The 24,131-nt window shown below is 32.2% G+C and overlaps 1 protein-coding gene across 1 annotated transcript in view; it reads left to right on the plus strand.

Moving 5' to 3' along the window:
* Nucleotides 1-24,131, plus strand: part of Drp1 (dynamin related protein 1) — an 82,568-nt gene that overhangs the window by 29,530 nt on the left and 28,907 nt on the right. The window contains exons 4-7 of the mRNA XM_089107159.1: nucleotides 2,776-2,986; nucleotides 8,420-8,667; nucleotides 13,619-13,782; nucleotides 22,480-22,630. Of these exons, the coding sequence (XP_088963285.1) occupies nucleotides 2,776-2,986; nucleotides 8,420-8,667; nucleotides 13,619-13,782; nucleotides 22,480-22,630 (774 nt within the window). The remainder of the gene's footprint in view (nucleotides 1-2,775; nucleotides 2,987-8,419; nucleotides 8,668-13,618; nucleotides 13,783-22,479; nucleotides 22,631-24,131) is intronic.

The raw sequence follows: 24,131 nt of genomic DNA on the forward strand, positions 1-24,131 counted from the left end.
GGGTATGGGGTGTAATCTATGCCCTGGGGGCATAAAGTGTTTTTGTAGAAAGGGTTGTCGTAGAAACTTCAAAAGGGCTCATTTGATTGGAAATTGAAAGGGCTAGTGCCTTTTTTAATAGTTGAAAGTGTTAGAGAGTGAATAATGCCCCTCTCACTCCCACCATTTCCCCAAACACATCCAATCAAAATTTTGAGATAGCCATTTTGTTTAACGTAGTTGAAAATTCTGGAAACTAGGTCTTAGAGGATGACAACCACCCTAACAATCTTTATGGTAAGGGTTGTAATTTATGCCATGGGGAATATAAGGTGTTTTTAGAGAGCGTTGTCGTAGAAACTCAAAAAGGGCTCATTCGATCGGAAATTGAAAGGCCTAGTGCCCTTTTTAATAGTCGAAAGTGATTGGAAGTTTTGACAATTTTATAGTTAAGATCGATTTGGGTATAATGTATTATTTATTTATTTATTTTTTTGTCGTTGTTGTTGTTTAGACCAGGGCACTTCGTATCGAAGGAATTGTCGCAGGAACTTTGAAAACGGCTCATTCGATTGAAAATATAAAGGGCTGATGCCCTTTTTAATAGTCTAAAATGATTAGAGGGCAACTAATCCCCCTCCCGCGCCCACTTTCCCATTTTCCCATAATGTTTAAAAACTAAATGTTGCCTTAAGATTAAATCAAAATGCACCGTGTTAATGCTACTTCCCAATAAGGCATCTCAGCAGTATCCCAAGAACGACTGAGTGTATTATGTTAAAACTTTTGGGCTTACTTCTGCTCTTAAAATATAACCAAATCAAAATAGCGTAAGTGTATCCAATCTATCGAAGAAAGTATTCTTCGGTAGATTGGATACACTTGAACAGATTTTTTTGCGAATGGTATCAAGTTTTCCTTTTCAGGTCATCTAGAAGAGGTATGAAACTAAATTAAACACTACTATTATTGTGTCAAGATTTTTAAAAGGGTGTATGTTGTTAAAAATTGTTGAAAATTTTTCTTCAGCATACAAAGAGCAGGCCAAACTATAAAGTCTTAATAAAAAGAAAATATTTATTGTATTATTTTGTTTTTCCCTGAAAAGACTATGTCAATATAAAACGAACAGAAATTAATTTTTAAAAAATTTCTACAAAATAAGTTTTTCAAAGAAAAGTAAAGAAATCCATTAAACAAAAAATGAGCAAAATAAAATCAAATAATCTACCAAGCGTGAACTGTGGAAAAAGTGTTTTAATTAATATATATATATATATATATATATATATATATATATATATATATAATATATATATATATATATATATATATATATATATATATATATATATATATATATATATATATATATATATATATATATATATATATATATATATATATATATATATATATATATATATATATATATATATATATATATATATATATATATATATATATATATATATATATATATATATATATATATATATATATATATATATATATATATATATATATATATATATATATATATATATATATATATATATATATAATATATATATATATATATATATATATATATATATATATATATATATATATATATATATATAATATATATATATATATATATATATAAAACTTTCTTTGTTTATTAATTCCAAAATGTGGTAAGCTTTATCAAGTTTGTCGCACTATTGCTAGGGCATAAGACTGCCCTTGAGAGTATTTACTCTACACCCTAAATCGGGTTCCGGTTTCGGTCTCCTTTAGATAGATAAATAATGACCTATATTAAGTTAACCTAAGATTTAAGAATTGAATTAAATTCTGAATTGCTTCTAAACAAGTTTCATAGCAGTTTTTCAGTTTTTAAAGTGTAAACAAAAGTAAGAAATTCTTTTTCTTTGATTAGTTGTTAAACTTCTATTTTCTTCCTACTCTGGTCTAAATTCCAGGGGGGGGCCATGGTCCCCCTGCGGACCCCCATGTACCTAACCTAACCACATCTATATATTAGATATTTAATGAAAATATACATGCATCGTAATTTTTCAATAAGACTAAGCTAATTATAACCGAATGCGGAAGACAATCCGGTTTTTCTCAGATCACATAGATCAAACTTCTTGAGTGTTTTTGGGATATTTAACAAGTATGTATCTTTATTTCCTATATAATTTCGTTGATTTTAGCATATTTTAATAATTACTCTACCCCACTACTGAGCTATATTCCTGTATTATGTTCCGGGATCTGACGATGAAAATGTCGCTTTTTTGGGCCCAAATAGCCGAATTGTTGCAATTTTGAACACACTTTCCGGGGAGTGATCGTACTGCTAGTAAGTATTAATTCCCATACTGGTAATGTTTCTAGGTTTAGATGCTCCCGTTCGCAGTCCTTGCTATCCTGCAACTGGGGCTCAAAATCTTAAATTCTAGTCTTGAAAATTGTAAACTAAAACAGGGTTTCAGCTGTTGATTGAATTAGCTTAGCAAAACGATAGAGGTTAAAAAATCCGTAAAAATTGCATAAATGCTTATTCTGAAGTAGCAAATTTGCAGTTTATCCAATAAATTTTGGCAAAAAGAAAAAAACAGCTTTTTGTAGAACTTCAAAACTATTTTGTTAAGTTAAAATCCGTCGAGGAGGAGGGAAGACTGAAATTCCTCCCCCTAACTCGCCATTCTGTGTACGTACCCCATAAAGTTTTAATAAGTTTACTTTTTAAAACTTTAATACTAAAATAAAACAGACAAATGGAAATCACAACTTTTCTAGCTTCCAGTCGGAGACCAGCCTGAAGATATTGAAACACAAGTCTATGACCTGGTAATGCGCTATATTTCAAACCCAAACAGTATTATTTTAGCAATAAGTAGTGCCAACACTGACATTGCCACTTCAGAAGCGTTGAAACTGGCTAGAAACGTGGATCCAGAAGGCAACAGAACCTTGGCTGTTATTACCAAACTGGATCTTATGGATACTGGTAAGCTATTTGAGATTTTGTTTTTCCTGATAATATAATTTATATCTGGAACTTTAGTTAGGATTTATCTATACAATAAAAATAGGGCTAATACAATAAAATAGGGTTTTTAGAAACCATATTTAATCAAATTATCAGCTTCAAGTCAGTTAAGGGGCAGTGTTGCCAAATCAGTTGCAAATGTACCGTTTTGGTACAATATAGAGGTCCTGGCACAATGTGTCACTGCCCCCCAAGATTTTTTCTGGCGCCCTCATTCCTTGTTTTATTTCTATTTTTCACTCCTTTTTATTATTAATTTGGTCAATTATTGGTGCCCTTGTCACATTGCCCCCCCCCCCAAGATTTTGTTGTAGATCCACCTCTGCAATGCGGCGCATTTTGAATTTTTTGGTACAGTACCAATTTGCTTGTACATTTTGGTTTTACTTGCTCTTTTCTTATTCGGATATCTTAACTCTGGAAGTTCATTGAAAATTGTCCCTTTGTTGCAAGAAATTTTCAACCTGCTTTTTAGATGGTACAAATTATCCTCTCGCGGTACAATTTTACTCGGAAAACTGGTACAGATTATTTAAAAGCGTCGGCAACGCTGTTGAGATGATTTATTTATAAAAGTAAAGAGGCCCTTGACAAGAGAATACCCAATGGTTGGGCTTGTATGGGACACTCCGATTATATAAATAATATTCATAAAATACAACATTACAGCGGTGTCCCGCGTTTACCAACCCCCCCCCCCCCCATTCCGGAAAATACCCCCCCCCCCCCCCCCGCGGAAAATGAGGCTTCCCAAATTTTAGAATTTTATTTCAGTTTTATTCTTTTTAATTTCCGTAGGGGGAAGGAATTTCGGTACTTGTGTATTATGTGCCACTCACTCAAGTTTACGCTGTTTAAAATTCGAGAAGACCCCGGTTTTTTCATCAGTATCTTCGTTACTTTAGAAATAAATTTGGGCTATAAATTTGCACATTGGGGTGGGGGGGTAAAGTATAGCCGGTCTGCATGCAAAATGTGTTTGGCACAATTTTTTTGCATATTAATTAAGGAGACTGAGAATTGAATTTTAAAGAAAAATATGTGCACGTGCATATATTAAAAGAGTACACATAAAAGGCAAACGCGGAGTAAAGTTGGATCAATAATCATTATAAAAATTCTGAGTGAAACACTAAATTAACCTAATTATAGTACTTAATACTTAAAAAAACGGTCATTGACAAAAAAAAAACACACTTAACACTTGGAAAAAACACTTAAAGGAAACATTACATTTACTTTATATTGGGATTTTCTCCTTTTTTATTTTGTTAACACAATTTCCAGATACCTCTCTATTCTTTTGTAATTTTTTTAGTGGCCGTATACCTAGAAAGAGTTTTTTTTCTGACTTCAAACTGTGTTGTCTCGCGCTAAGCCGAAAAAAAAACTAACGAAGAAACCGCTTTTGTTCCCGAGTTTTACACAGCATAAACTTGAGTGAGTGGTGCATAATAGACAAGTACCAAAATTCCTTCCGTTTACGGAAATTAAAAAAATAAAACTCAATTAAAATTCTCAAGTTTGGAAAGCCTTATTTTCCACGGGGGGTATTTTCCGCGGGGGTGGGGGGGATTATTTTCCGGGGGGTAAACGCCGAGAACCCATTACAACAACGTTTAAAGATATAGTATGGGTTCATTAGAGCACCATAATTTGTACTATCTCAGGCAGTTTTCTCAGCAGCCCACGAAGGATTGGTCTCTCGACCACATCACACACGCCACACGCTCTCCGGAGTCGCAGTCCGCGAATACGTGTAGAAAAACCAGAACCAGGGTTGCCATTTGGTGAGGGAAAAAATCACTAGAGTTCAGTGATTTTTTGGCTGATTTTGTGATTTTCTTCAATAATCTAGTGATATATGTGCTGATATACTGATTATTTTGTTTAGGCAATATAAAAAAGTCGCTAGAAATAGTAATAAATCACTAGGGGTGGCAATCCTGGCTATGACACTGCTGTGGTTTAAACATCTTCTGAGCTAATATAATTTTCTGTGAGACTTGCTACTTATCTGTGTTTAGGTCTCTTTCTGCGCATGACAGTAGAGCTATTTCTAGTTGCTCTGTGATCAACCTCAGCCGCTTCAAATCTTGTCTTTGTGAATTCGACCTCACTTCGAAAATCCATCCCTAACAATGTTAATCAAAATAGCTCGGGATTTGTTTTGTTCTTTTTGTATTATAACCTGGGATAACACGGGACCCAGGATTTAATCCCTGCTTCCACAGCGCCGACGGAGGAGATCCCGTCGGTTTAAAATATTCTCATGGAACATAATTCGATACCCCATGTACCATAGATAGCCCAGGGGGACCTGTTATATTTATTATTATTGTTTTGGTTTATGGTTTATGTTATTTATTTTATTATTTGTATTATTATTGTTAAATACTTTTGTTTCGATTATTATTATTTACTATTATTGTAATCACAACAGGAAATTATTTCATTAGTTTGCATTTTCTCTTGCTCCTCCTCTTTTCCTCCTGTGTCTCAACCTCCGTTCCTTTCCTCATTCTCACCCTGTTGGTAACCCATTCCCCCTTCTTCTTTTTTTTCTGTTGGGACGAAGGCTATATAACCTATTTCTGCCTTCAATTGCTCAGAGAGAGAGAGAGTTGCACTGTTTTTTTTTTTAGCCTTAAAACTTAATCAAAATCCATTCCGAGCAGTGTTAGTGCAAATGTTCTTTTGATGTTTTTCTTCAAGTATTCCTTTTTTTTTGTGATAGAAAGAAATAATCAGTTAGTTACATTTTCTACTTTTTCTCTATCTGATCCTCTTTTCCTCCTCCTGGATCTCCGTTTGTTTCCTCATTCTCATACTGTCAGTAATCCTCCATCTCTCTCCCCTGCTCCCCTCTCTTATTTTTGTATTTTTTTTTATTGGATGAATAGTTTATATATGCTCTTACTGCCTCCAATTGCTTAGAATGAGGGTTGTCAGTGTTTTAAATGCAAAAAAAAATGAAATTCCATTCCGAAAAGTGTTAATCTAAATTTCACTTTCGATGTTTCTCATCATATATTTTGCGATTTTTGGACATTTTTCATTTGTTTTCGTATTGTCATTGTAATAAATAAAAGCTTGTTTAATTTGAATTTTCTCCTGTTTCTCTATCTCTTCTTCTTTTCTTCCTCCTTTGTCTCAATCCACGTTTCTGTTCTCAGTTTCTTCCAACCTGAAATCTCTCTTCCTCTTTTTCCTATCAAAACAAAGAAATGAATATAAAGATGATAAACAGGTCCATTGCCAGTAAAGGAAAATGATGAAAACAGAAAATCAAACGAAGATTTCGCCCCTATGCAGCATGGCGTCTTCAACATAGAGAAAAAACTAGAAACTAAAACCAAAAAAATATGACTAAAAAATATATATAAAACTAAAATAGACTAACATAAAATATACAATTACAACATACAATTACTTGCATATACAATTGGCAGCCACCTTCATGAAACCAGAAAAGTAACTTTACTTTTCTAGTTTCCTGAAGCTAGCTGGCAATAATATATGTGCGCTAATTGTATATTATATATTTTACTTCGGCTTTAAACCATTAATTCTTCTTCCTCTCTCAAGCTTCTCTCTTTTTTTGACAGATTAAAAAGTGTTATTGTAAACTAAACTGCTATTATATATATATATATATATATATATATATATATATATATATATATATATATATATATATATATATATATATATATATATATATATATATATATATATAGTACCGGGACCTTGGTGGCTTCACCGCCGGGCCCTGGCACGCGGCAGGCTTCTATATATAGGCTCTCACTGTCGCTTGTCTTATAAACCCAGACAATTTGAGCCTTTTCTTGATGTCATGACGTCCAAATGGAACATAAATTAGAAGTGGTGCCTTTGTAAAATTATATCATTTTATTGGACCTTTAGCTTTTGCCTCGGCTTGTCTTTTGTCATTATGAAAGACCTATCGCCGAACCTTTATTTCCTTTAATTGTTCAGGTGTAGGGACAAAAACTTCTTTTTGTTCCAACGGTTTATCCAGTCCATATTTTTGATTTTCAAAGGTAGGGTTGGTATTGATGACCTTAACCCTGTCAAAACCCAATCATCATCGCTATCATTTTCAATTTGTTTGCTTCGTAACACCTCGGCTTATCTTTCGTCATTATCAAATACATATCGCCGAACCTTTGTGTTTCTAAGAAATGTATGATAGGCATTGATGACCAATGCCTAATGTATGAAGTAATGTATGATATATGATTGGGTTTGGGACATGTCAAAATCCCAAACCCAATCATCATCGCTATCATTTTCAATTTTGACACGTTTTTATTCTCGCTGTCCAGGTTGATTTTCATTGACTGACATTTCATTGCTTGTGTCTTTTCCCTTCATTTTCCTTTTTAACACACTCTAATTTTCGTTTTCGCATATCTTCTAACCGCCCGTGTCTTTGCTCTTCATTTTTATTTTTGATACGTTTTTTGAATTTAATTACTTCCGAAAATTTAGTATTGACCTTCGCTTTAGCTGTCTATATTAGTGTTGTCGCAATTGATGGTCAATGTTGTCAAATTTCACATCTTATTACGTTTAATAGTTCAGGTGTTGGTTCCAAAGAATCATCATTTATAGTAACTGCAACTGCAAATTTTCATTTTTTGGGCCTTTCAACAGGCATTATATTATATAAATAACTGTTGCATTGGAAACTCAACAATCTTATTTATGGTACGCATGACATCATATAAGAAAATGCTTATATGATGCCATTTATGATGTCAAAAGAAATGCTTATATAATGTAATAAAATAGTACAAGACGTCATTTGCAAAAACCAAAATTAAGGCTCTTGACGATTTTTCTCAGACTTCAGACCTATCTAGATCAATATGATTTTTGAATGTGTACAGATCATAAAAGTGAACAGAAACATAAAAACAAACCTAGGTTTTTAGAACAGCAGTAAGAGTCATTAAACTTAAAAAAAGAAGCAAAAATTAAACTTTTTTCTATACAGAAATTCTTGTTACGTCGCAGTTTGTCTCTGTCTATTCTTCAGAGTTAATTTCAGTTTTTTAGAAAATGCGTTAAAATAGTTCAGCGCTTGCGAATCTCCTATTTCTCGCATAATTTTTATAAAGCCCCATTCGAAATGAAATTTTACTAATACCTACATTTATCTAGCGATAATTTGAGCCAATCAGAAAATTTAGTAGAAAAATTGATTGGCTTTAAGTAAAATTAGCTAAATTTCGGTAATATTAAAATCTCTTTATGAATGGGCCTTAAGAAAATTGCCCATATTCCACAAAACTACCATTTCTCTGTGAAACGCAGAAAGGCTGAAATGTAGTATAAGTTGTTTTATCTAAATTTATGTTTAAGGAACCGATGCAATGGACGTTCTCTGTGGAAGGGTTATTCCGGTGAAGCTCGGCATAATCGGCGTGGTCAATCGGTCCCAGCAGGATATTGTCAATAATAAGAAATTCAAAGAAGTTTTGAAGGATGAGGCATTATTCTTTCAGCGGAAGTATCCAACGCTTGCAAGCCAAAACGGGACACCACACTTATCTAAAACATTGAATAGACTTTTATTGCATCACATTCGGAAATGCCTACCTGATTTGAAGGTAATTTTGTTAAGCCCCGTTCATTCGTTTCCTTAGCTAAATATTAATTTTTAGCCCACTTAACTTTGGATTAATCAGGGTTGCTTATAAAAGAGAAAGAAAATTATGATTGGTTGATAATTAGTTAATACAATATTTATTCAAAAGTTGACTATGACAAGGCCAGATTTGTGGAATTAGTATTTCAATGTAAAAAAAAGACAATATAAAATAAAATAAAAGTTCAGTAAATTGAAAAGAAGGGAAAATCAACTTGGCATCAAAAATATAAAATTGCTGAAAATAAATATTCATATAAAACTGTCTAAAGAATACATTAATACAAAGAATACATAAGCATAAATATTCAGGCTATCCCTAGACACTCTCTTCACTATTAAAGTCTGTAGGTCATGATGCCCCGCTCCCGCTTTTTCAGCTCTGTGCCGATAGGCATGCTACTATAATATAAAAAAGATTGTTGCAATGGGAGGGGCTCTATCACCACCTACGCTAAAAATAAAGGAGTAAACCAGAAATATTTCCGGGAGTCAAGAGGGATTATATATCAATTTCTTAATTTGCCCCCTTAGATATTGAAAATACATCTCCCCCCTAAATTTTCTTAATTGACGTACTGAGTGGATTGTCTTTGCATGGTAATACTGGGTCTTGGGGCTAAGTCCCAGCTGTCACTTAAAGAACCGGTCACTACGGGTCTTTAAACCTTCTAACAAAAATTGCCTATTGAAGATTATGATATTGCTTATTTTAATTTTATTTCTGATACTTACATCTAGATCCATAATTCTATATCATAAATATAAATAACCCCTCGTTAAAAATACTTTTTTGTGTTTTGTATTTTGTCATACTTTATATTATGTAGTTTCTGTTCTAGATAAATTTTTTTATTCCTTTTATTAGTGAAATGAGGGTGATTCTTGTCGCAGTACGATATCCCCGGGCTTGACATCTCATATCTCAAAGCCATTTACAATATGACTTCAAGTCATGTGTGTATTCAGACTTTGTTCTCCCTAAGCCGTTTTCACACGTGAGTGTGAACGCGGCTTCAATGTCTAGCCATCACTACTTTGAATCAATCAGGCCTGCTTATAAAAGAGATAACGATTTATGATTTGTCGATATTGGCTATGGTTGGTCATTGAGGTCCTTCTGATCATGGTTATGAATTGGACTTAATTATTTTGACGGCTTTGGGTCTGCTCCCGTCTAATATGCTGTGTTTTCTTAAAAGCACGAGATGCTGGGTTGTTTTATCTTATATTATTTTACGAGTCCTTGCCAGTGTTGCCAAGCTTTGGGAGGAATTTCACCGGTTTTTTGACCAAAATTGTACCATAAAAGCTTCTTTGTAGTACAGTTGTAGCATTCTCCATGAATTTCAGTTTCAATGAATAACTGACAAACTAGAATGAACTGAAAAGACATTTTTTTTTTCAACTAATTTCGACCAGTGCTTTAATGCACAATATTTGATTTGAAATTTGTGGAGATTTGTTGGTAGCACTGGTCCTTGTGTTATGTTACAATGGATCACTGGCAGTTTCAGAACTTTTCAACTGAGAAATTGAAAAACGCATGCATTTTACGGCTTTATAATTCACCCTAGGCGGAATGAAAAATTTATTCACTCTAGGTGGAATGAAAAATTCATTTACTCTATGCGGAATGAAAATTTCATTAACTCCAGGCGGAATGAAAAATTCATTCACTCTAGGTGGAATGAAAAAGTCATTTACTCTAGGCGGAATGAAAAATTCATTCACTCTAGGCGGAATGAAAAATTCATTTACTCTAGGCTTGAAAAATTCATTCACTCTAGGTGGAATGAAAAATTCATTGACTCTAGGTGGAATGAAAAATTCATTCACTCTAGGCGGAATGAAAAATTTATTCGCTCTAGGCGGAATGAAAAAATCATTTACTCTAGGCAGAATGAAAAATTCATTCACTCTAGGTTGAATGAAAAAGATTTAAGTTTTATTAATATTTTTGAGTTGTTATCTTGGTTCCTGGGACCTTTCATAGTTAACTTATTGATTCTAAAACAAAATAAAAAAATGTAAATTTGGATTTAAATAAATTTAGGGCTTGATTATTGCCTCCTATTGAATTCCATATTTTCATTGTTGTGATTTCAGTTAATGAAGGCGCAGGGTTAGTTTGCAATTTAGTATGGAAGAGTAACTCTATATGGCACTAGTGACGTTAGATTTTTGTCTAGATATTCTGTTCCGCTTTGTCATGCTACTACATATACGGCGTGTTTCCATCTTCCCGACAATAATTTCTTAATAGAAATTAAACTGAGAAATGTGTTTCTGCAGGTTGACAGAAATAGTAACAATTTTTAGTAAAGTTTCTAATTAACCAAAGCGTTATTGCCAAAAATTGTTGAGTTGAGCGTAAGGTTCAAAAATTCCAAATATTAGAATAAAACTTGAAATTCTTTTTACTAAAAAAGTAATTTTGAGAATTTTATGGGTTTTATGCTTTTTGTTATATTATATATTTGTTCTCTAGTTGGGAATGCTACGGTATTTCTTTGTTTGTAAAGGTGCCATATTTGAATGGCAACAACTCTTTATTAGTCATTCCCCTAGTTGACAGAAAAATGTTGCTTTCAATTATTAACGAATCGAAGCATTGTTGCAAAAAATTGTTCATTGAGTTTGATTATAAGATTCAAAAATTTAAAACGTTAAAATAAAATTTCATCCTCTTCCTAAAAAATGATTGTTAGTAATTTATGTGTTCTATGTTTTTTTTTTGTTTTTTTTGGTAGTTTCTAGTTTTGCAAGTTTGAAGGTGCTAGCCCACAGTATTTTCAATGCGTTTTATTTTATATTTAAAGGTTCCATTATTAAATATCACGGTGAATCATATTCTTGTGAATTGTAACAACTGTTTTAACATTTGTAACAACTGTAACGACAATTGTAACAACTGTTGGTAACAACTTTTAAGTAGTCATTCCGCTAGTTAATGGAAAATTGTTACTTTTAATTGTTAACAAATCGAAGCGTCATTTGAAAAAATTGTTGATTGAGTTTTAACGTAAGATCCAAAATTTTTGAACATTAAAGTAAGATTTGAGATTCTCTTCGCTAAAAGAAAAGATAGTTATCAATTTGTATGATTTTTCAATGGGTTACGAAGTTTTAAATGTTATAGTACTTTCAATGTTTTTGATTTTAATATTTAAAATCGGGGGAAATAATATAAAATACCGTGGGGGAATGATATGTTCACATAAATTGTTGGTCAGAATTCTGTATTGGTTATTATATGCACTCTATTCATGAAAATAATTTGAAAAGGGAACGTGTTTACGAAAGATGGCCTCTTGGAAAACCCTTTTGCAAGCGTATTGTGTGAATACACACTTGCTTACACAACACAATCATATACACCAAAACACTTATACAAGTATAACATCATTTTGTTTTCTTTGTCATTAACCCGAAGACAATACAGACTAAGGACATATCAAGGATTTTTGTTTTGGGGGTGGCTTTACAGAAAATTGTTCAAAAACTTATCAATTTTTTTTTATACGTTTGTGTCACGTTCTTATGAGTCAGACACGGATTTCTGAAAGGTGTTGAATGTGGTAACCCATGAATGCGGCCTTGATACAGACCAATGGTCGACCAATTCAAAAACTTTCAGCAAAATTGCACGTTCTTGGACCAACGGTACATGACTTGGACTAACAGATAACCCACGCAAAGTTAAAACTGTTATTGCTAAGCAGTCGAAAATATTATTAGAAAACAAACTCAAATTTAGAAATTTCAAGCGTTATAAAAATATAAGGTAGGAAAAGTTTTAGTTATATCCTATTATCCTAGCAAGCTATATCTTAGTTATAGCTACTAGTTACAAGTTATATCCTAGTTTTGTTGGGTTATATAATAGCCAGAAAATTAGTCATTAATTTTATTGTTATCTATTTATTTATTTTTTTCTTTTTGACTTTTTAACTAAGTCTTGACTCATCATATTTGTTATGCATTTTCATTAATTTTATTGTTCTCTATTTATTTTTTTACTTTTTAACTAAGTGTTGACCTTTTTTATGTATTTTGTACAAAATACATAAAATAATTTTATATATTTTGAATCTTTACATGATAATATAATAATATAATTTTATATATATATATATATATATATATATATATATATATATATATATATATATATATATATATATATATATATATATATATATATATATATATATATATATATATATATATATATTTGTGTGTGTGTCTTTTAAGATATATATATATATATATATATATATATATATATATATATATATATATATATATATATATATATATTATATATATATATATTATATAATGTATATATATATTGCCTTTTTATGCGTAAAATTCAAATTCGGCAACCATGCTGTGATTTTTTAAAATAAAATTCTATTCTATATCCTAGTTGTCGATTGTTATACCCTAGTAAGCATATCCTTGTGTCTAAAAGAAATATCAAGGAAAACTAGGAAAGAGCCCCCGTGTCCTGTAGGAAGCCAAATTTTGAAATTGTAATACTTACTAACTTTAGTTCACAGTTTATATAATTATCCAGTATGATCATTCCCTATCTCACCCATTATAAAAACCCGGACCGAGGTGCAAGTGCTCCGAAAAGCGTAAAAACATAAGCGGCATTAGATCTTTTCACGGGTAGACAAGTCAGACGCGAAACAATCGGAAATAAGTGTAAACCCGCTATTACGAATAATGCACTTTGTAACCATTTCTCATTGATAGACGCAAACACACTGATCCATAAGTGAACAAATAAGTAGGAGGAGCTTTTTGTTCGCACCGAGAACGAAGACCAGAAATGATCTGCGATAAACTTACTGGATAATTCTATAAACTGTGCTTTAGTTTCTTTTTTTCTATTTTAGAATCGTATAACTTTAATGTCTACACAATTCCAATCATTACTGAACTCGCTTGGTGAAGATGTCATTGACAAGAAACAGACGCTTCTTCAAATCATCACAAAATTTTCGTCTGCATATTGCTCAGCCATTGATGGTACTGGAAAAAATATTGAAACTAGCGAGTTGTAAGTAATTAAATATAAAAATCTTTAGTTTGGAGTAGTTGGAAAGAGACTTGCCCATTTTTTGGGGTCAGGTCTAATTGGCTGACATAAAAGTACTTGAAAACGCCTCTTTGATGATGTATTCACACTTTATATTGGGATATAGGGAGTGAAACTCAACTTTAAATTCCTCCAAAGGACTCCTAGATTTTTTTTTCAATTTACCTTTAACTTTGCCAGTTTTATGTTTTAACCCCCCCCCCTCCTTAAAAATTCTAGAAAACTAGATAGGAAGAAAAAAAATCACGGTTCGTTAAACACTACCTTCTCTTCACTATTAAAGAAAAATGCATCAAGGTTAGTAAATAAATATTAAAGAAGTCTTAAGTTTAAGGTATTTGGAAGGGACTTGGTCGTTTTTGTGGGACAGGCCCATTTGACTGACTTCAAAGTAATTGAAAACTCCTCTAGTGATGTATCCACGTATTGTAATGATGGATATGAAATGTACCTCTTATCTTGACATTACACCAAAGGACTTCCCTAGAAGTTTTTTTTTATTTAACTTTGAATCAGCCATTTTTATGTTTTACCCACAAGAGGATAACAATAAAACATTTTGAATAATTCGCTACCACAGAAGGATAACAATAAAACATTTTTAATCATTCGCTACTACAGGATAATAGCAATAAAACATATTGAATCATTTGCTGCCACTGGAAGATATCAATAAAACATGTGAATCATTCGCTACTACAGGAGGATAGTAATAAAATATTTTGAATCTTTTTCTACTTCAGGGGGAGGATATCAATAAAACATTTTGAATCTTTTGCTGCCTCACGAGGATAAAACCTTTTGAATTATTCTCTACCATAGTATAATAGTAATAAAACAATTTGAACCATTCGCTGCCTCATGAGGATAAAAAAATAACATTTTGAATTATTCGCTACCATAGTATAATAGCAATAAAACGTTTTGAATCATTCGCTACTACATGATTATAGCACTAAATCATGTGAATAATTCGCTACCACAGGATTATAGTAAAAAAAAATTTTATAGCATTCTCTACCACAGGATAATATCAATAAAACATTTTGAATTTTTTGCTACTACAGGAGGATAATAATAAAACATTTTGTATTATTCGCTACCACAGGATAATATTAATAAAACGTTTTGAATCATTTGCTACCACAGAAGGATAACAATAAAACATTTTTAATCATTCGCTACTACAGGATAATAGCAATAAAACATATTGAATCATTTGCTGCCACAGGAAGATATCAATAAAACATTTGAATCATTCGCTACTACAGGAGGATAATAGTAAAACATTTTGAATTTTTTGCTACCACAGGAGGATAGCAAAAAAACATTTTGAATTATTCGCTACCATAGGATAATAGCAATAAAACGTTTTGAATCATTTGCTACCACAGAAGGATACCAATAAAACATTTGAATCATTCGCTACTACAGGAGGATAACAAAAAACATTTTGAATTATTCGCTACCACAGGATAATAGCAATAAAACATTTTGAATAATTTGCTACCACAGAAGGATAACAATAAAACATTTTTAATCATTCGCTACTACAGGATAATAGCAATAAAACATATTGAATCATTTGCTGCCACAGGAAGATATCAATAAAACATTTGAATCATTCGCTACCACAGGAGGATAACAATAAAACATTTTGAATTATTCGTTACCACAGGATAATAACAATAAAACATTTTGAATTATTCGCTACCACAGGAGGATAGCAATAAAACGTTTTGAATTATTCGCTACCACAGGATAATAGCAATAAAACATTTTGAATCATTCGCTACTACAGGAGGATATCAATAAAACATTTTGAATCATTTGCTACCACAGGAGGATAACAATAAAACATTTTGAATTATTCGCTACCACAGGATAATATCAATAAAACATTTTGAATTTTTTGCTACCACAGGAGGATAACAATAAAACATTTTGAATTATTCGCTACCACAGGATAATAGCAATAAAACGTTTTGAATCATTCGCTACCACAGAAGGATAACAATAAAACATTTTTAATCATTCGCTACTACAGGATAATAGCAATAAAACATATTGAATCAATTGCTGCCACAGGAAGATATCAATAAAACATGTGAATCATTCGCTACCACAGGAGGATAACAATAAAACATTTTGAATCATTCGCTACTACAGGATAATATCAATAAAACATTTTGAATTTTTCGCTACCACAGGAGGATAACAAAAAAACATTTTGAATTATTCGCTGCTATAGGATAATAGCAATAAAACTTTTTGAACCATTTGCTACAACATAAGGATAGCTATAAAACATTTGAATCATTCGCTACTACAGGAGGATAACAAAAAACATTTTTAATCATTCGCTACTACAGTATAATTGCAATAAAACATTTTGAATCATTCGCTACTACACGATGATGACAATAAAACCTTTTGAATTATTCTCTGCCATATTATAAGAGAAATAAATAATTTTTAATCATTCTCTAATAAATGATGATAGTACAATATCATGTGAATATGATTCTACTACACGATTATAGTAAATATAAATTTTGTATCATTCGGTCACACATGATCATAGTAATAAATCGTTATTAATCATTTGCTACTACAGAGGGATAGTAGTAAAACGTTTTTATCCATTCGCTACCACAGGATAATAGCAATAAAACATTTTGAATCATTTGCTGCCACAGGAAGATATCAATAAAACATTTGAATCATTCGCTACCACAGGAGGATAACAATAAAACATTTTGAATTATTCGCTACCACAGGATAATATCAATAAAACATTTTGAATTATTTGTTACCACAGGAGGATAACAATAAAACATTTTGAATTATTGGCTACCACAGGATAATATCAATAAAACATTTTGAATAATTCGCTACCACAGAAGGATAACAATAAAACATTTTTAATCATTCGCTACTACAGGATAATAGCAATAAAACATATTGAATCATTTGCTACCACAGGAGGATAACAATAAAACATTTTGAATCATTTGCTACCACAGGAGGATAACAATAAAAAATTTTGAATCATTCGCTACCACAGGATAATAGCAATAAAACGTTTTGAATCATTTGCTACCACAGAAGGATAACAATAAAACATTTTTAATCATTCGCTACTACAGGATAATAGCAATAAAACGTTTTGAATCATTTGCTGCCACAGGAAGATATCAATAAAACATTTGAATCATTCGCTACCACAGGAGGATAACAATAAAACATTTTGAATCATTCGCTACTACAGGATAATATCAATAAAACATTTTGAATCTTTTGCTACCACAGGAGGATAACAATAAAACATTTTGAATTATTCTCTACCACATGATAATATCAATAAAATATTTTGAATCATTCGCTACTACAGGAGGATATCAATAAAACATTTGAATCTTTTGCTACTCCTCAAGGATAATAATAAAACATTTTGAATCAGTGCTTACTATAGGATAATAGTAATAAAATGTTTTGAATCTTTCGCTACTACTCAGGAATAATAGTAAAACCTTTTAAATTTTTTCCTACCTTACGAGGATATCAATAAAACGTTTTGTATAATTTTCTACTACAGGAGGATAGCAATAAAACATTTTGAATTATTCGCTACCACAGGATAATAGCAATAAAACGTTTTGAATCATTTGCTACCACAGAAGGATAACAATAAAACATTTGAATCATTCGCTACCACAGGAGGATAACAATAAAACATTTTGAATTATTGGGTACAACAGGATAATAGCAATAAAACGTTTTGAATCATTTGCTACCACAGAAGGATAACAATAAAACATTTTTAATCAGTCGCTACTACAGGATAATAGCAATAAAACATATTGAATCATTTGCTGCCACAGGAAGATATCAATAAAACATTTGAATCATTCGCTACCACAGAAGGATAGCAATAAAATATTTTGAATCATTCGCTACTACAGGAGAATATCAATAAAACATTTTGAATTTTTTGCTACCACACGAGGATGACAATAAAACATTTTGAATTATTCGCTACCACAGGATAATAGCAATAAAACGATTTGAATCATTCGCTACCACAGTAAGATATCAATAAAACATTTGAATCATTCGCTACCACAGGAGGATAATAATAAAACATTTTTAATTATTCGCTACCACAGGATAATAACAATAAAACATTTTGAATCATTTGCTACTACAGGAGGATAATAATAAAACATTTTGAATTTTTCGCTACCACAGGATAATATCAATAAAACATTTTGAATCATTTGCTACCACAGAAGGATAACAATAAAACATTTTTAATCATTCGCTACTACAGGATAATAGCAATAAAACATATTGAATCATTTGCTGCCACAGGAAGATATCAATAAAACATTTGAATCATTCGCTACCACAGGAGGATAACAATAAAACATTTTGAATTATTCGCTACCACAGGATAATAATAAAACGTTTTAAATCTTTTGCTACCTCACAATGATGACAATAAAAACTTTTTTATCATTAGCTACTATATTATAATAGCAATAAAACGTTTTGAACCATTTGCTACAACATAATTATAGAAATAAAAAATTTTAATATTTATCTAACACAGAAGGATAACAATAAAACATTTTAAATTATTCGCTACCACAGGATAATAGCAATAAAACATTTTGAATCATTCGCTACCACAGGAGGATAACAATAAAACATTTTGAATCATTCGCTACCACAGAAGGATAACAATAAAATATTTTTAATCATTCGCTACTACAGGATAATAGCAATAAAACATATTGAATCATTTGCTGCCACAGGAAGATATCAATAAAACATTTGAATCATTCGCTACCACAGGAGGATAGCAATAAAACATTTTGAATTATTCGTTACCACAGGATAATAGCAATAAAACATTTTGAATCTTTCGCTACCACAGGAGGATAACAAAAAAACATTTTTATTCATTTGCTACCAGAGGATAATAGCAATAAAACGTTTTGAACCATTTGCTACCACATAAGGATAGCAATAAAACATTTGAATCATTCGCTACCCCAGGAGGATAACAAAAAACATTTTGAATCATTCGCTACCCCAGGATAATAGCAATAAAACGTTTTGAATCATTCGCTACCACAGGAGGATAACAATAAAACATTTTGAATCATTTGCTACTTAGGATAAAGTGGTTTGAAAATTATTGGAATGGTAGGTTTATTAATGTTATAATTGATTATGTCGCTTCGCCCAATTCCCTGTGGCAAACATTCAAAAATTGCAAATGATTCAAAAAAACATTTTGAATCATTTGCAGCCAGAGGATAATAGCAATAAAACATTTTGAATCATTCACTACCACAAGAGAATAACAATAAAACATTTTGAATCATTCGCTACCACAGAAGGATGTCAATAAAACATTTTGAATCATTCGCTACTACAGGAGGATAATAATTAAACATTTTGAATTTTTTTCTGCTATATTATAATAGAAATAATACGTTTTTAACTATTTTCTACCAATTAATTATAGCACTAAATCATTTGAATCTGTTTCTACTACTTAAGGATAACAAAAATTCATTTTGTATCTGTGGTTAACAAATGCTAATAGTAAATTATTGTATTTATTCATTCTTTACTCATTAGTGTGTGTCGTAAAACCATTTGAATAATTTCATACATCCCGTTTAGGACAATAAAACAAGTTTTATCATTGTATCACCTAGGATAATAGCAATAAAACATTTTGAATCATTTGCTTCTACAGGAGGATAACAATAAAACTTTTTGAATCATTCGCTACCACAGGAGGATAACAATAAAACATTTTAAATTATTGGCTACACCAGGATAATAGTAATAAAATGTTTTGAGCCATTTGCTACTACAGAAGGATAATAGTAAAACATTTTGAATCATTCGCTACCTAGGATAATGTGGTTTGAAAATTATTGGAATGGTAGGTTTATTAATGTTATAATTGATGATGTCGCTTCTGCCCAATTTCCTGTGGCGTGTGGAGTCCCACAAGGCTCGGTGCTTGGTCCTCTACTGTATTTGGTATATGTTGATACAATGAGGTTTTATCTGCCAGGTTCTTGTCTCACCTCGTTTTCTGATGAAACTGCATTAACATTTTCTAGTCGGTGTTTACACAGTTTGATTTTGAAGCTTAATCGCGTTTTTAAAAGTTTCCATATTTTTACTAGTTTAAACTTACTCTCTGTTAATATTGCGAAAACTAGTTTTATCTTATATTCAAGAGTAAGTGAGGCCCAGGACATTAATGGGAAAATTTTGTTTGCGATAGAGCCAGTAAAATAAGTGCACGAAACGCGATACCTTGGTTTCAACCTGGATTACAATCTTCCGTGGAAACGACAAAGTAATGTTGTTGCAACAAAAGTCTTACAAGGAGTTCGGGCGATCCGACATTTTAAGAATTTTTTAGCACCACAAATTTTAAACCTTTTATATAAAGCTTTGATCCACCCTTATATTTCATATGGATGTTTGTTGTGGTCTAGCAACTTTTATTCGAATTTCAAGCGTGTTTAAATTCTTGAAAATAAGGCTATACGACTTATTGGAGGATACTTAGAAAGAGTCAATGACACTGAGCCATGTTATAATAAGCCTAAAGTGCTTAATGTCTGGCAACTCCGTGACTACCAAGCAGGAATATTCTCGTATCACTGTTAGAATTGTATCAGTTCTGATGTATCTCATGGCTTTTACAGAGAAAATAAGTCACTTCATAGTTATAGTACCCGCAATGCTGATAATCTGGTCGCGGAATACAGGACTTGTACTAGAGCAGGTTGTCAGATATCTAGGTCCTATGGCTTAGAATTCTCTTCCGGAGAGCATTTGGGTGGAAGAACACCTTAATTTGTTTAAAAGAAAAATGAAAAATTTTCTTTTGAGTCTTGGTTAATAGAGGTTTTTTTTTTATGATTAGAGATTGGTCATAATTTGGTTGTTTATTTATTATTATTTATTTCTATTTTTTGTTTGTTTTGTTCGTTTGTTAAGTGTTTGTTATATATGTGGTGGTCCAGTATCAAGTGCTTTTATGTCTTTCTTTGGGCATCCACTTGGATTAATGTTATATGTTATATCATTTTGTAATAAACAGAATTGAATTGAATTTGAATAACCTATAACTTATAATCTATAACCAACTTATAATATAAATCATGTTCTAACCTATAGGCCTGTTCTTTATCTTGTATAACCTGTAACTTATAGTCTATAACCTATAACCAACTTACAACCTAAATCTTGTCCTAACCTGTACTCTTTATTATGTATTTCGTCGGGGTTATCAAATTTGGATAGGCTGGTTTCTGTATGTCTTTAGGCCTAAGGAAATAGACTATATAGGTCGTGAAAAAGTAAATTTTAATTTTGTAGAAAGAAACTATTTTTTAGTTCTTAATGCATTTTGAGATAAAAATTTAAAGTTTAATTTAAAATTTGATTTTGAGATAAAGGGTATACGCATAAAGGGTATGTAGAAAAAGAGAAAGGGAGAGAGAGATTGGTTACCAATAAAATTTTATCCAGGAGAGGTTAAGGGGTTTGGACCCCCTCCCTCCTGGTGAAAAAATGCATATAAGCTAATTTCTTATGCATTTTTTAATGTTTTGTTTTGTGTATGTAATTTGTTTGGGTATGTAGAAAAAGAGAGAGGTAGAGAGAGATTGGTTACCAACAAAACCTTATCCAGCAGATGTTAGGAGGTTTGGGTCCCCTCCCTCCCGGCGAAAAAATGCATACAAGCTAGTTTTTTACCTTGTATGCTAAAACCACCCCGACCCCACCCCAAAAATAACCCCTCCCGGACAAAAACCCTGGGTATGCCTCTGGTTACCACCTAAATTCTACTTATGGGATACTTAGAAAGGCTAAGCTTGTGAAGGCTTCAAGTTCGGGATTTAAATCAAATCTTGTGAAGTGTTTTTCGTCTAAAGTCTTTTTTCCTATCAGGTTCCAAGTGGTACCGTAATTCAATAAGTATGATCAATATACAAAAGATCTATGAACATAAGGCAGATACGGTCATTTTTTCCACAAATTTAAACTCTTTTGCTAGTTCCTTAGTAATTTTCGAAAACTGAAGAAAACGCGTACCTTACCACTACTGCTATTACTAACAACTCTCTGCAGCACCAAGCTTCCTGAGGCCAACACGGCTACGGACGCTCCTCCTCCCTCCCAATCTTAAAAGCTCCTCTCTTTAAACCCTCCAAGATCTAATTTCGCTTAAATCTTTCATTATGACCTCCTGGCACTCCATTCAGGGACGACCGGCTTTTAGTTCAGTCCTTATCGCCAAACGCGCACCTTATCGAAGCTAATCACTAACGCGGTAGCACTTTAGCAACAATGCCCAAATAAACTGTAAAATCTGGAGCCTGACTACAAAGCTTACGACCCATACAACGCGCTTACAAGCCTTGTTACAATCCATATTACGAATACATTTTGCAAAGCTGTTAAAAAACAACTACGATCGTACAAATTTAACATAACCTGCGACGCTAAATAGGGGAGAAGGGGGGGGGGGTCCACCTGCTCACCATACATTTTGCCTGCCTTGAAAGATTTCTTTTAAAATTTAATATTTTTATTTATTTGTTTAAGGTTTGGAGGAGCCAGAATCTCCTACATATTCCATGAAACTTTCGGCAAGACATTAGATTGCATTAACGCCCTCTCTGGTCTGACCCAGTTTGATATATTAACTGCCATCAGAAATTCAAGTGGTCCACGTCCTGCCCTATTTGTTCCTGAAGTAAGCCAACCTTTTATTTTCTTTTTTAGCTAATTTATGAATAGTTAAAATTTCGCTCAGTTTTTTTGCTAGATTCACTTAAAACAATCACCAAATTTGGCTTTTAAAATGTTTCGGTTTAAACTTTTTACTCTGTTTAAAAAACAAAAGCAGTTTCTTCAGGCTGGAGCGTGGATCTCATATTTTCCTCGAGAAAGACGCGATCAAAACTTAGTAAGTAATAGGTTTTATTGCGATTGACGGAACCAAGATTTTTTTTTTCATATGCTGTGTTGGCTGTTCATTGAGCATATCATTGAAGCTACTGATTGTAGCTTCATTGGCTGTTCACTGGATAGGTCAGGCTGTTCATTGAAGCTACTGGTTGTTCATTCTTCGATTGTTCTATTGTCTTTTTTAAGAGTCAGATTTGATGGGATTAAAGTACAGGACGAATAATCGGTTTTTAACAATTTTTTCTTTAATATTTAATCAAAGTCATTTAGTAAGCCATAGAAAATGAACAATGAAATGATTTACATGCCACTTAGGGCTACAACCTCCAATACCCACTACAATAGCACGATTCTCGCTTCCAACACTTTAACATTGTAAACAATTTCTTTTTAATTTTATAATGATAATAAATTTTAATTTAATAATGCTTGAAGAATAATGTAGTTACTACTTTTGACCAAATATAGTGTTGCTAATCTTCGGTACGACACCACAAATATCGATGCTTGTTAGTATCCTGGCGATGTGCCAATAGTCTTGCCGCTTATGTATTTAAATGTGTATATATTCCCCCTTAGCTCGAATTTTTTTTTCGAAACGTAAGAAAAGTAATGAAAATACATGACCCCATTTCTGTTGTGTTTTGCGAAAAATAATTGTGAAAAGCCCCTCCCCCCTCTCCGAACGAAAAATAATGGATATGGCCTTGCCTATTTCTAAATCTAGACATGTTTTCAGTTTGCCGATCCTTGATACGACACGAAAAATATCGATGCTTGTTGGTATCCTGGCGGTGTGTCAATAGTCTTACCGCGTTTGTATTTAAATGCGTAATTTTTATCCTACTGCCCTTTGGCCATGGGGGGGGGGGTACCCAGTTTGATCCTCCCTTCGCCCGAAATTTTTTCGATTCATATAAAAGGCAACAAAAATTCATAAACAAATTTCTGTTGTGTTTTGTAAAAAAAAAAAAAAAAAAATGTGAAAAACCTCTTTGCCCCCCCCCCTCCCTCGAACAAAAATACTGAGTACGGCCTTGCCTTTGTCGACTAGACATGTTTTCAGTTCTTCTCTTGAAAAAACATTGAATACCTCACGTCTCAATAAATAAAAGAGCTACTGAAATGTTGGAACTGAAACCCATTTCTACTATTGTCTCACATACGGTAATGTCAATAGCGTCATACGATAGCGTCATTTATAAATGCTTATATAAAACCAATTAGCCATTCACGAAATGGTTACACTCATGTCTGGAATGTGGCCTCGTCGGAGGTGCTATTGT

The sequence above is a fragment of the Artemia sp. Qi Xiang Cuo genome, chromosome 21, assembly GCF_049724085.1.
Source record: "Artemia sp. Qi Xiang Cuo chromosome 21, ASM4972408v1, whole genome shotgun sequence".
In the NCBI taxonomy this organism is placed as follows: domain Eukaryota; kingdom Metazoa; phylum Arthropoda; class Branchiopoda; order Anostraca; family Artemiidae; genus Artemia; species Artemia sp. Qi Xiang Cuo.